Source organism: Phalacrocorax carbo, chromosome 6 (genome assembly GCF_963921805.1).
Source record: "Phalacrocorax carbo chromosome 6, bPhaCar2.1, whole genome shotgun sequence".
In the NCBI taxonomy this organism is placed as follows: Eukaryota; Metazoa; Chordata; class Aves; order Suliformes; family Phalacrocoracidae; genus Phalacrocorax; species Phalacrocorax carbo.
Window position 1 is genome coordinate 25,803,839 of NC_087518.1, and position 15,359 is coordinate 25,819,197.

The 15,359-nt window shown below is 36.2% G+C and overlaps 1 protein-coding gene across 5 annotated transcripts in view; it reads left to right on the forward strand.

Annotated features, from left to right (window-relative positions):
• Window positions 1-11,036, forward strand: part of IQSEC1 (IQ motif and Sec7 domain ArfGEF 1) — a 196,657-nt gene extending 185,621 nt beyond the window's left edge. For all 5 annotated transcript variants that reach the window (XM_064454314.1, XM_064454313.1, XM_064454310.1 and 2 more), the window contains 2 exons: window positions 4,949-4,998; window positions 6,353-11,036. In XM_064454314.1, coding sequence (XP_064310384.1) covers window positions 4,949-4,998; window positions 6,353-6,958 — 656 coding nt within the window. In that variant the 3' untranslated portion in view covers window positions 6,959-11,036. The remainder of the gene's footprint in view (window positions 1-4,948; window positions 4,999-6,352) is intronic.
• Window positions 11,037-15,359: the final 4,323 nt, after the last annotated feature.

Consider the following 15,359-nt stretch of genomic DNA (forward strand, 5'->3'; position numbering starts at 1 on the left):
TGTAATCATGAAAACATTTCATTTTCAACAGGGCATGCCTACAATTGGCATGCTTATTAACAAAAATAACTTTTTTTTCCATAATAAAAAGTAGAAATCACTCACAGACTGCAGGGTTTATCAATGAGTTTGTTAAACCCAACTAAACTTAATTTTAACTTCAACGAGTTGAGAATTATGGAGAGTTTCTGTTTGGTCTTGTGCAGTGCAACCGACTTGAGAAGTTAAATACCTGTTACTCACTTTGTTATTTGATGCAATTTTAATGAGATTATACATGTCTCTTCTGCCTTTCTCAGTGAATAGCTTGCATGTGAGGCTGATTTTGTTTTAATATGGGGTAGATGATCCATGGAAAAACAAAGAAATCTCTCTCAGTTAGCAAGATACTGCATCCCAGTGATTGTACCATACTAAATTGCTTCTGTAAAAGGGTAATGAGTTAGGTTGCCTCAATTCGTCTTTTTGTGGATGAAACACAGGATGAAAAAGAAGGAGGAACAAGAGTAGTGGGACTGTGTGTGGATGTGTCTTTCTGTAGAAAAAGGCATGATGAAAGTGGATTTTCTGAGAGTTCCTTTCTACATTTAAACAGAAATAAATCTAATAAACGTGAGACAATTGCCTGGTTGCATGTTTATACAGTAAGGCAGATAATTTTTTGCAGAAACAAATTGAATTTTTTTTTTTTTAATATTTATTCAGTGAAGGGGAAATCTGTTTGAACAGCATTTTGGTTGCACAGGTATATGACAAAACTGTTTAAGAAAACAGTTCATTACTCTCTACCAGATATCACAGTAGTAAATGGTGGCTGTGGAAGGTGACTTTAAATTTCTCTCTTGGAAAAGAGTGATGATTCATAAGCTTCTTGGATCTAATGAATGTTGATACCCTGAATGATTCTGACTCCTAAGCTGTAAACTGAAAGGAAAGGCAAGATTTCTATCAGGAAACAATGTCAGGAATTGTTTCCTGTTTGTTGATCTTCCATGCAATTGCCATGATAGCTTAAATAATAATTGCAAAAAGGATGTGGATGAGGGTCTCTTGATTTTGAAGATAGTATTGTTCCTTGTGGATTGACAGTTCTTTCCATGGAATAAAAAGCAGAATGTGGCAACCAACTGTTCCAATATGTCAATATGTCAAAAGTATTTATTGCTTTATTTTTCTCAGAAGAAAATTATATAATTTTTTTTGCTCATTCTTGAGCTATAGTCAAGGAAGAACTGATTTTATTTGTCCCAGACTTTGAAATTAGGAGCCAGACAAATTTTAATGCAGTTAATGCTGAGTTTTATAGGTTCCGATAGAATTTTGGACATTTCACCACTTACTCCATATACAATTACATGATAAGTAGGTTTACAGAAAGGTGTGAGGTCTCATCATGGCCGTTAGTACCTGGGAAAAATTCTGTAGTTGCTAAAGCAGACTGGTTGTGTTTCTGAATCTGTATCTCACAGGTTTCTCAACTGATTTTAGGCTAGGCAATCTGAATTCCAGTGACTGAGTTGCTGGAGGACCCAGTGCTTTCACTCTGAGTTTACAGTGGTGAGCACCTGTGGAAATCAAGCTTTATTCCCCCCATCCCTAACCTGTAAGGCGCCAATAATATTTACACACTACACTAGTTCAAAAATTGTAATTTTATGGTTTGCCCCAGTAATACACAACTGGCATACCCATGTAATATTGGAATCTGCACAGAAGCACAGGATGGTATAACAGTTACTATCATTATAATTTGTGATTGTTTTGTAATCTCCTTAGTCTTGAGCTATCTCAAATCAATCACAGACCAGTAGAGGCTACTATAAAAAAAAAGCAAGCCCAAAACAAAAACATTAAGTAGTTCCAGAATTAAAATAATTCTATTTGTATGTTGCATATAATATCAGTTGTCAACGTTTAACTTTTTAAATGTTTCTTTCTGCCTTCCAGAAAAAAAAGTGTTTTTTTAAAAAACAATTGCATAATGTATTTTTTCAAGTTTCCTGTATCCCAAAATGGAAAGGACTGTGGAACTTCTCAGCATTGTAATCCCCTTAAAAAGACTCTGACTTCGTGCAATTACAGAATCCCTTAATTTGTTGAATCAGTCTGTGATGGGATGGTGAAGTCCCTTGGCTCCTCCCTCATCTGATGCAGGCAGGGTTACTAGCTTATTTTCTCCTTCCTCTCTCATGGATTTTGCTGCACTTTATAGGATGGAGGACGCTAGCAGTCTTCTCCCTTATTAGAAGAGCTTTCCAAGTAGAAGAGATTTATCCTGTCTCTTCCCTTGTCACTGTTGTAATATTTCCTATTCTTCAATGGAATAGCAACAGTAACGAGCATGATAGAATGTACTGATTTTTTTTTTAACAGATTTGTATGAATCAAGTCTTTTGTGATATGTGTATGTTAATACCAAGCCATTTTACAAGTATTTTGTACAAAGGCAACCCACACTGTATATAAACACCTTTGTACCAAAAACTTTTCTGTCGTATGGAAGAGAAACTGTTTGCTTTTTCTAGGGAAGGAGGAGCTCAGCAAGGCGAGGTGTGGTTTTGCTGTTTTCTCATCTCCTGGGGCTTAATCAGTACTTTGAGTATAATCTGTTTGAAGATACAAATAAACTATTTTCACCATCAGTGTGATCTTAAGACTATACTTGTTTCATCCAGAAAACAAGATGAATAGATGAAGGTTACAAAGAGTCTTTTCACCCTGGAAAGTGGTTTCTCTAAATTAATGGTTAGAGCATATTTTTTTGATAATTTTGAGCAAGTCAAGGTATAGGTACTGGGTAGTACCTATACTTCCTTCTAGCTCCGTAGCTAGAATGGTTTTACAGATTCTGCTGCTGCTGGGAATATCAATTTCACAGCCTTTGGAGGCTGGTAATAATGACTTATTGTTATAAGAGCTGCTACATTAGTTTGCTTTACCAAAACCTTAATTTAGAACTTTTTTCCAAAATTTTTTCCCCAAGATATACAAAGAAAGACCATAATACATTGTTTAGATCTCAGTGGATCTCACTGGTGTAGAACAGAGCTTCAAGAAATACAGGGTAGCAGTGAGAACTATTTATATTTACTGTAATAATCTGCACATCTGTGAGATCATTTTCTGCAAGGTAGAATGGATTTTTATTAATGAAACTCTGAATTTTCTTTTGGAACATTTAAGTTTGTAAAAACATTTTAATCACTTAATATTTCTACTATAAATTTGAAATATTCTTAGTCCCATATACTGCCTGTACATATATGGGACATATTATACTTAAATAAGTTGAAGATATTTCTTAGAAAGGATATTCATATCTAACATCAGTGAATTGTTGGAATGAATCAGAAAAGACTAAATTAACTGAAATTTAATTTTATAAAAATAAATGAAAAACCACTCTAAGTACCACTCTGAAAAATTTCAAGTAGAACAGTAGTATATTAAGCAAAACTGGTCTTTAGATTTGATAAATACCACCTTGATTTATACCACAGCGGTTAATTATTGTAAGAGTACAGAGTTATGCTTACATGCAATTCTGAGTTACCATTTTCTTGAAATGCATTTGAATGCTGCAGCTCTAGGGAAACATTTTTGAGATGGGATGGCATCTCAAAGACCAGAGAACAGTCTTGTATAAACACGCACTGACAGAGGGGAATGCTCAAGAGGATTTACTTACTAGCTTTCATATTACAATGTAGGGCAATACAGAATTGGGTTCAATTTGTTTTTAAGGAAATAAATAAAGCACCCTTTATAGGGATAGTCCCTATCTGAGGGAAATTACAGGCATTTTAAGTACGATTTTTCTCGTTGATCTTGGTTTCTACTCTGTTCGAGTAGAAGATTCTGAAGGCAGCAATATACCAATGCAGGGTGGAGATTGTCTTTGATATTTCAGGAAAGCAAGGAGAAAGCATTGAGAAAACTTAGGTTTCTAAAAACATGCATATTTTAGAGAAGCTCTGAGAACCTGACCACTCTTCAGAGGTTAACTTTGTTTATACACCCTGCCAGTAAAGTTTTCTGAAACTTTGCAAAGCAATGCTCAACAACCTATCCTCTGGGGGGGGTGGAATCTATTTCCACTACAGCCATACGCTATTTTCTGTCCTGTGAAATGAGAGAGAAAATCTGGGATCCTGTGTTCTATATACAGCCACTGAGGTATTCTGGCTCTTTAGGCAAACAGTCTGGTGTTTCATGTGTAGTTTTAGGCAAATATCTTTGGCAGTTTGAGAATGTTTGAGAACGAAACCATCATACTTACAGATAAAGCACTGCACAGCTAAACAAACAAAATCTAGCCATAATGTCAAGACAGATTCCAGACTTATTGATCAAAAATTAAGTTTAGTTTTTTTAAAACCTCATGCAAGAAGAGTATATGAAATCCACTGAGGTTCAAAATTAAATTATGAAACTGATGCCCCTCACCAATCCCCCACACTGAAGTTCAGAATATGCTAATATTAAATTTTGTATTTAAATTAATACCACCCCACCAGTATATATCAATGCTACCAGTCTATAAAGAAAGAAGCTTCATAGATAATTAGATTCCAGGAAATCAAACAATTTAAAATTGTAGCTGGTCAACATCATAACCATACTACTAGATATAGCTGCTAAAATACATGTATTTTAAGGGTTGTACAAATTAAGAAAAAAAAAAATCACACCCTGCTAATGATAGTTGCTTCACAACAACAATACCTCTTAAAGAAACAAGTCAGGTACAGAAACTTAATATAACTACTGGCCTTAAAAATCTAAATTTCTGCCTTAGTAGCTGCTGTACCAGTGCAGTGCAATGTTAACCCCCCTGGAGCCCCTCTAGTTGCATTTAGAGACTCCTCTAGTGATTCAGGGAAAGCAGCTGTTTTTCACCCGGGTCTTGTCTCAGTCTCTAATCTATGGTGTTGCATGTCCTGGGCAGGCAAGCGTGGGCGACGCAGCAGTGCAGGATCGCTAGACAGCAATATGGAAGTAAGTAGGAAGTTACTGATGTCTAGCTGGATGTGATGATGTGCATTTCAAACCTTTCTTTTATATACATATTTTTTTGCTCTTTTTTCTTCTAACATGTAACCTGCCTGCCTCAAATAAAATGCATGCCTAGGCTACTCACTACGTATTCTTCCAGCTTAAAAAGCACTGACAGCTTGTTTTAGACCGATGCCATTTTTGGTTTGAGCTAACCTTGTTCCCTTTGTCCTGAAAGCATGGTTAAATGAATATGATGTGTCCTTTTGCCACCATTTCAGTCTGGTCCCAGCTTAAAAGCCCACTTGCTCTTTGTTACAAAGTACACTGTTCCTGCTGTTTGATATTTAGCTACAACTATTGACTTTCATGCTCAACCATTCCCATTGCTTATTTTCGAGTTAAATTGCTAAATGTATGCAGTCATGACACCATGGAATTGCACAGATAGGGCATGGGAGGAAAAATTAAGATAGGTGAATTCAATGTGGATTTCATGAGATTTCATTCATCTTCAAACCATTTATATATAAACTGTTCATGTCTCTGAATTCAGCTTGCAGATTTTTTCTTTTTCTTTTTCTTTTCTGGTTTGGTTTGGGTTGGTTTTTTTTTTTTTTTTTTTTTTTTTTTTTTTTGCTTTAGGTAGATTGCAGTTTAAATCTAGCACATTTTGCCTAAGTACTGTTGTGTCCCATAATTCCTTCTAAAAAAATACAAACCCAAAACTTCCAGAAACTAAATACACCTTCCAGGCTAAATAATAGAGAATGTTGGACCACAGGTCAGAAAAGCACGGTCACAAAGAAATCTTAGTGGCAAAAATAGTATGGTTCCATTAAACATATTCAGAGAGGGGCTTGAGAAGCAGCACTGTGGCATATAGTAGTGGAAAACTACTATAAAAAAGTTTAAAATACTGTTTGGAAATCTGGATTGTAACTGTAATATTTGCTGCTGTATGTTTAACTATTGAGGTTGAAATTAATGTAGTTTTATTTTTTGTTGTAAAAAAACAAGTATGGTATTTTTACAGTATTTTAAAATGTACTTTTCCTTTAAAAACACACTCCTAGCTCTTACATCATGTTACTCTTCCGTGACATTTTCCTTATTTAAAGTCATAGCTTTTGATATTAAAGTACCGAGAGAAAAATATTTAATGCTTAAAATATCCCAAGAGGGCATGAGTGCCTCATTGGCAACTTAGAGGAGGTGGAAATAAAATTTTTCCTAGAACTCTTAACATAGTCCACCCATGCGAACACTGAAGGAGGAGTTTGTGGGTCAGTGTGAACTTTTTCTTTTAAACATTTTAAGATTTTTTTAATTTTTATTTCTATTAATTTCTTTTTAGGGGTCCATCATTAGCAGTCCTCACATGCGCCGAAGAGCTACATCAACCCGAGAGTGTCCATCTCGCCCTCACCAGACTATGCCTAACTCCTCCTCACTCCTAGGTTCCTTATTTGGTAGTAAAAGGGGAAAGCCACCTTCCCAAGGCCATCCACCATCTGGCACATCACAGCAACCTCCGCACCCTCCAGTAATCCCACATCAGCAACACTCACAGCATCCTTCTGCCATGCATCACACAGGGCCAGCCGAGGGTCAGACACAAGCACAAGTGCACTCTCACCATTCGCAGTACTGTCATATGCAGCAGAACCCACCACCCTACCACCACCACCACCACTATCACCCTCCCCAGCACATCCAGCACCCACACCAGTATCACCAGCATGTGCCCCATTCCCAGCATGCAGCACACTCCCAGCATACTCCTTACATGCAGCACCCCCACGCGCAGCATACCCACTCTTCTCATCCGCCACTGCCCCCTCCGCACCCAGGACACTCTTCTCATCCCCAGCACTCTCAACACCACCACGGACCGCCACCACCTCCCTCCACTTCAGCCAGTACTAAGCCCAAACACAGTGGCATCAGCACAATAGTCTAGAATGTACTGACCCTCCTAAAAACTATAGTTTTAAACAAAGTTACAAAGGCACTTACAGGAAGCAACAAATAATATTGTCTGTTTTTACCTAGACAACTTAATTGTGTGAGCTTAAAGGCTTGCTGTTACTAAATAAAATAATTCAAGTTAGTGCAATCGATACTGGTTTTACTTATCTACTCGATAGATGCTTACCATCTAGTTAGTTCTTATTTCTAAACTGCCTTGAAAACACGCTGTTTGCTGAATATGAGTGAAGCTACCTTTTACACCAAATCCCTTGACAATTTTACATGCGTAATAAAAACTTAGCCTATGAAAAAGGGAAAAAAGTGATACAGAACCAAGTGTTGCATTCTTGCTCTTTTATTGTCAATGGGCAAAAAAAAAAAGTAGACCTGATATGGTTGATGAAAGTACGTAAGTAAACTTCATATAATATAAATATATACATATAAATATATATATATATACTGTATAGTTAACATTTGTGCTTGGAAATAAATTTTTTCAGTCCACAAAACTAGCAATATAGACTTTACAAGGAATTCCACTTACTTGATAGGACAGTATAATAGATGAATAGCATATGAAAGAGTAGACCAAAAACATTAAACATTAGAAACAAATTTCAGACATTTCAGTATTTTCATTGAAAGTCCTCTGGGCTTGCTAAGATTTTTAAGCCATCATTACTAAATGTGCCAAGTAACATAGCATTTAAATGTTGTAGTCAAATACTGCTTTGTATAAATCCTTATTTTATTAACACGGTAATATCATGCGTAATCAGTATTATAACTGCTCTGCTATTTCAGGTAAGCAAACTAGTTAAGATGCAGTAATTATACCGTAACAATGCAGGATGACCATTTACCAGTGGTCATCTTCAAGCATTGGTCACACAAATTCTTAGATACTTTAAAGGCTGTGATAACTGTGAATTTACATGATCCACATTTCTTTTGTATGCATATGATTCAGTGAACACACATGAAGAGTTACGACAGGTGCATGTATACACTGCAAAAACATTCATCTCAAACATGAAAATGGCAAACTTCCATCTTTCTCAGATACTTTGTTTCCTGTTTACCATAATGTCTCATTTTTACCCCCAATGAAGCTGAATTCCAGTCAGTGTTTCTAGGTGGAAGTACTCTAAAACTTGAAGGTTTGTTTTAGAATTTAGTATAGGGTTTTTCTAGATATATATATATATTAAAAAAAAGTAATTCCATGTAGCCATGTGCTAGCAACAAAGTGGCTTCACCATTTTTACTCATCACATCTGTTAGTTTGAAAGTACCCAGCACTCAGCAGGCTGAGTTTATGCTCAAACCCTCACTTCCATAGTCCAGTTAGTTGCAAGACATCACAAAAAACAGGCTGTGCTGTTGTTGCTTATGTGTTGTAATTAAACCATTTGCAAATTTATATACAATTTTTATCCCAAAATCCTGTACAAAGTTATACATGGCACCTACTTTGTAGTTTCAGCATTTTGAGCCACTGCAAGGACTTTACTCCTAAACAGTAGAGACAAAGGAATTACAACTGCACAGCTGTACCAGCCTAAAAGCAAACCTTGAAGAGGATGAGCAAAAAGTTCCAGTGTGAGATGGGTAAAAGTAATAATAATAATAACCTGTTGATTTTCTATCTGAGTAGTAAAATTATCAGGAATAATGAGGACCTGAGAACAAGAGAGTGACTTTTCATATTGGCTTGCTCACCGCATCTCTAATATCTGGGGGGGAGGGGGTAGAGGTTGAGTAATTTTTCCCCTTTCATACCATTGATATCACAATACCAGCAAAACTGCAAACTGAGCACTTTGTTAACCTCCACAGAGAGCAAATACAGCAATCTAGAGTTTAGCCTTTTGTTTAAAGCTGTTCACGTTTGTTTCACACATGTGCAATATATTTTCCCCTTCTGCTCCTTCTCCTCTAAGTTATCTTCATGAAGAGAAAAGAAAATGAGTAGTTACTTTATTATTTTTAAGTATCACTCATACTATTCTAAATTCTGCGGCTTACCTTAAGAGGGCTCATATGGGTCCCCTGAGGCTCTGTTCCTTGCAGTTTATAAAAATATATACTGTTCTGATAAGGGGAAAGTAGAACTGTCTGCATGTCATCTAATGTTATTAGTGTGAGGCTACACTCTACATATTGTATATTTGCAAAATCTATCAGTGTTACTGTTGATATTAGTTGAAGTGTTAACATTTCAATATGTAGACTTTTCTTCATACATCTGTACCAATAGTAGAGTCTAACTGTAATTTATAGGTTGTTCCAGAAAAGATAAAGAACCTTTCAGGTACAAACATCGTTCAGAAACTGCATCTTTTACTTGAAACATAGGTAAGAACGCTCCTCTTCACTGAGTGACGGAGTCTATACTTGTTTCAGATGCAGAGTTATAACGTAAGTAAAATTGTCTGTGTATGGAATAAATGCAGAATATGCAGTAGCAGTGGAGAGGAAAATCGGACTCTAGCTGTGTTAATTAACAATGAGGATGTTAAATCTCCCAGATCTGCATTTGCTTTATGTTTAAAAATCCCTTTCATTCATTTAAATTAGTGTTACATGTAAATATTCTAAACTTACATAGTAAGCCACATTTTAATGCTTGACCACTGATTTTCCATATGCAATCAATGAAATATTCAGGAGATGTCACAAATGTACATACAAAAAACATTTACACATGATCTCATGTATATGTGGGAAAAGAGTTTGTGCCTACCTTCTCAGTGCATTAAGCTGCATGTGTAAAATCACAGATCATTTTGAGGCTAGTTTAAAAAACAAAACTGGTCCTGTAAGAGCACAGTATTTGTAAACTCTGTTATTTCAAGTCAATGAGGAGAAACAGTGGACTTGATGTTTTTTTTTTAGACTGTGTTTGTATGTACTTTAAACAAACAATTGTGTCTTGGTGTCAGCATAAGTCTTAAGAACTTTGCTGCTTGCTTAGGACTGTAGTATAACCTCTCTGAATCCATCCTTGATTAACAATTGCTTAAAGCAGTGTGGATCATGCCTTGAGTAGGAAAATTATAGTACTTTTAACACTGCGTGTGGTTAAGCAAATGAATTTTTTCAGCCTGCAGGCAGTAGTAAAATAGAGAGGGCTTTTTCTCAAATGCCATTGCCGATTAAAAACTGGTACAGAACTGCACAGAGTGACCATGTTTCTCTTTTCCCAAAAAACAATGTGGCAAAGTAGCAATGGTGATTTGAAATGAATGAAGGTGTGGCAACAAAAATCTTTTCTGGGACAACAAATATATATTTGGGGTTTTTATTTTTTTAAGTTAAGAATGAAATGTAAAACAATGTAAAAACAAAAAACAAAGTTCATCCTACTATAATGTGCGTCTTGTATTGCTAAAAAAACCCAAGTCTGACATACAGTGTAGAATGATTTTCCCATCATGTACTGCATGCAGCAGAAGCCTCTTGTTTCTTGATAAAATGAGCTGAAAGAGTCAGCAGATATTTAAACAATGAATCTCTAGATGTTGACTTGCTGTTCCATATGAAGCTGTGTGTTTTCTGCAGTTAAGCATGCATTTTGCTGTTCCACTGTAAAATACCATCGCACTTCTTGCCTGCAATGGATTATTGTGTATATATTTAAAAGAAAAGTGGAACCAATAACAAGATTAAATTTGGAAAAGTGAAAAGGGGGTGGTGAAAATGGGACCAGTAGGGGGAATAGACAATTCTCTAAATTGTACATAGTGTGTAAATTAGTATTACTATAAGTCTGCAGTCACTTTGAGGTTGCCTGTCTCCTGCTAGGAACTTAAATCAACTTTGAGTTGTATTAAACTGTTAGAATTAGGTCTTGAATGCAGACTATTAAAGATATCAAAAAACATTATGCTTACAAGAAGCTTCTGTTCTGGGGAGGCTTGAGACCCCTTTTGTAAACTACGGGGAAGAAAGGAGTGCTTTCATTTTAATATGCATTCTGTTTGTAAGTAGTAACAGACCCTATTGATGTAAAACTATAACTGTGATCATGTGGAGAAATCAAATAAATAATTTAAAACTCATTGTTTCTCATTTTGTGTAATCCAAGAACTTCAACTCTTCAGACATGAAATGAAGGAAATTCCTTCTAATGGTATCCTCTTCCTGCTGAGTCAATGGGATTTCTGCTACTTATTTCAAAGGGGCCAAGATTTCAGTCTTCATCTTAAAGATAAGTTGGTGGAAATGGTGGTCAGTACTGTGGAGGCTGTGCTCACTTCTCAATAGGTTTTGATTTGTTTGGTGGTTCTGTAAATATATTTAGTTCCAAAGTACAATAAAGAGCAATAAATACAACACCTAGATGTGCAAAAAATAAGAGGTAACACTGAAGAGGCTTTTGGTGTACAATTTGTCAAAACATTCCAATGTTGAGGAACAGTACCCAGATTTTTAATCTTATACATGAGCTGTCCAGCATGTTCAACCGATCCCATTGATCTTTTGGCTACCACATTGCCTCAGGAGCTCACGATCAGATGACTCTGCCCTTGACTCATAAGTGTTCTAAGTCTGTCCTTCCCATGGATGCAGTCCTTCATTTCCTAAGGGTAATCTACACTCTTCGGATCAAGCTTTGAGAGGATTCATTGCTTCTGCACGCCCATTGGCAGGGAACCATCATTGTACTTCAGTGAGTGACGTAGCTGAGTAAGTATTATTTTGTTACTACTTGTACCTGTATTTGGTTGTTGTGTATCTTAATTTATACCACAGAAGAATCACTTCACAGGCATATTTGCCACACATGGCCTTCAAAATATTTGATGTGACACTCCTGCAATTACTTTAGATGTGGCATATTCAGTTGTGTTCCTATTTTTGTGTATTTCCTAGATCTCAGGGCAATTATAGTGTGTCTGTAAAGCCTGTTAAAACTAATGCTTAGCTATCAATTTAAACTAAATATTGTATTTTCTTGTTTTTTTTCTGTGAATTTTAGGAGATTCTTGGATTTTGTGGCAGTAGTCGACTATGATCTATTTCTGAATGGCTGTAATTTCAGGATGCACATCTTGATCAACAGGAATTTTTTAATAGGTAAGTACCCACTTATCACTAGATACTTCCAGTGTGGCACCCCCCTGAGCTATGCTACCCATCAGAAGATAACCGATACCTCACAGAAACATTCTGTTAGTGGAAATAGAAGAATTTGTAGTGATGTTCTTTACTGGTACTTCTATTCCTGTTTTAGATGTTATGATTTTAAGAATTTTGATACATATACATTTTGAGAAGGCAAAGAGTCTTCTCTAATTTAATTCTAAGAGCGTGTAGATGTTGTTACAAATCTGGGGGATTTTTCCTGATCCATTTTAAAAGTAGAACCTCAATAATATGTCTAAATGCTGCTGCTTCCTATGTAAGCTAAGACTAGGTTGAAAGCATTTATGGTCTGGCAGTACTGAACTAAAATAAATAGCCAAAGGAACCTCAGCAGCAATTGTGGTTTGTGTGATAGATTTGCATCAGTTGCAGCAATGCCAAGTAACTTAATTAAAAACACTCAATGTAGATGTGATAGTTTAATAGCTCGCCGTTGTTGATGGGCTTTTTAAAATTTTAATATCCTTATTTGTTTGAGATGCTCATCTTAATGGAGTTGCATTCCTTAAGTCTCTGATAAAGCTTGTATGTTCATATTTAGTGAAAAATGCCTTCATTTAAGAAATTAGATTGCCTTCCTGCTGAGGATAGGCAGTCTTACCCTACTATGAAGAAAAAGATCAAGGTTTTCTGTCATAAATTGTAACTGAAAATCACATATTTTGCAAGTCAGAAGTCTAATGTTGAAAACTTTTTCTAAACTCTGTCCTATGTTTGTGCATTTTAGGGGTTTGTGTGCATATATCAGTACACACAATAATTGCATGGATGAATTGTCATGCAATAACATGCATAACACGGTTCCTTTGGTGAGTGTAGGAAAGTGAATGCCGCACTGGGGGTGGTGGAGGAAAGAAGCAAAGGAGCATGTCTCATGCTGAATGCATGATCTTGGCAGGGCTGCACTCATGCAGTGGGGTACAATATCCATGAGCATTTTCCTCATCCATAAGCTCACCACATGCTCTTGACTGATTATTATTTTCATTTTGCTGGCTAATATTCCTTTATATTCATCTCCAACAATAGAGTAGAAAATTTTTATTTAATGATTCATCCTAGATACCGTCTTTTCCATCTTTCTGGTAATCCTGTGTCTCTGCTTCTGCCTCAGCCCTTACCGCAAGTTCTAAAAATGCCTATGCTGTAATTAAAAATAAAATTAAAAAAAAAAAAACACAAACCAAAAAATGCAGTGGCCATAGTTTGAGATACTTGTCATGCTTGAAAACCTGAGTTCTGAAGAGCAGTGACAAGTAGTATTTTCTAGCCCAATGAGAAATGCATACTGAGTATTCTGAAGTAGGATTTTAGGCATCCTAGGTGTTTGTAGCCCTAAATTTTCAAAGCATTTCAGCAATTTAAAAACATTTCTTTATGTGCTAACTCTTCTGCTATAGCAATTTGTAAAATTTCCAAACAGTTTGCGTGTCTATTTTATACCTACAGGTGGAAGAAACTTTGTTTCTACTCTTTCTAAATTTTTTTCTGCTATCATAGCATTCAGATTTCTGGGATATTGGAATATTTCATGACCCTGATAATGTACTGGCAACCTGCCAGCATAGCTTCATGCAAAAAAGGTGTCTGTATATCAGCAGTGAATCACAGGGGAGGCAGCCTGAACAATTCCTCTGACTCTGTGAATTTGAAATAACTTGAAGAAAAAGCTGGTGAAAAAGCACTTGTGGTTTTGGTCATCTGTTCCTCTTTGTTTTCTCCCCTCTTATATATGCAGATGCCGCATCTGGGATGAAGCAAATTATTGCATTAAAAAAAATTAATAAAATGTTCCAGCGATCATGGAGCTCCTTCCTTGCTCTCCAACATCAGAATATAAAATCTATTTTGGTAAAGAGGCTCTTGACCCGTCTCCCTTCTGTATTCATTAATACTGCCAAGATGTGCTTTCTGCAGTTACTGCAAGGTCTTTTTATAGCCAACCTTGTTCTCTCACTTATCACTGTCATTTTTGTGTGATATAAACCTTATACTATGCAGGCTGGCTTGCTGCTCTTTATCCACATGTGTGCTCATACAGAATCCCACAGAAACAGCTTGTTTCCTAGATTGAGGGTTTAGGTTATCTCCTTCACAGAGCAAGAATTAGACTTGATTTCATGACAACATTTGGCCTATTTTCTCTCTCTTGAAAAAGTAAAGCTTATTTGGCTGTAAAGAAAAATTTATAAACCTTTATTATTTGAAATACTTCAGAAAATAAAAACAAGATAATCTAGTGCTTCCTTTTAATCTGACATGACAGAGGTAATTAACAATTTGCCTCTAAGTCCCACCTTAATTTGTGAGGAATCCCTTTCACTAACAATATGTATCTGGGGTTTTTTCAGGTACTACTTATGATAGCCACATTCCAGTAATTCTGGACGCACGCTAACTTGGACGAATGTATTTATACAATGACATCTGTTTTTCAAACACATTACACTACTTCCAGAGCAGGTAACCAGGAGCAAAAGTGGAATTACCAGTTCCTGCTCTCACCTTTCCCAAGATCTAATTTGTAAGCCAGCTTTTTTTAAAATATTCAGAGACAGGAGAGATGATGCAATAATCACATCATCACATGCCCACAGGGAAGACAATTATGAATTTCAAGTGCAAAACTTTCCTACCATCTGTCTGATTGAAAAGGATAAAACAACAATTGCATAAAGGGAGGAGAGGCTACTAAAGGAATTGTATGTATTTTCTTGGAAGCGCCATAAAGACTGGTGAATCTTTTTATAAAGTGATTTAGACGTACAGTAGCACTTTTTCAGTAAGTAAAACATCTGTGTCTCAAGGAGCTAAATATTATCAGATGTTTATGTTATTGAATACCAGTTTTTAAGCAGCTACTGAAAAACATGGTAGATTAAAAAGGAATGGAAAACTGTAGGGTAATTTCATGATACTCATTTACTGATCTATCTCTGTTGTATTAATTCCTTCTCAAGAAAGCAGTTCGTGTGGAATACACTGAAATGGACATCACTGTGGCAGTCATGGTTGATCACAAATGTGAGTTATGAAAAGCTCTCTAACAGCTGAGGGATTAGCTGGTCCAGGAAGACAGTGAAGAGCGGTCTAACAATTTCAAAGGAAGCTGAAATGATATCAGCCTGTGGATGAATAGCTGAATCTGCAGAGAGCAGAGATCAGTTTTAATAAAAGTGGGGAAAGGAAAAGGTTGGGCGTGTTGCTGAAGCAAAAGGCAAGGAAAGATTATTTTA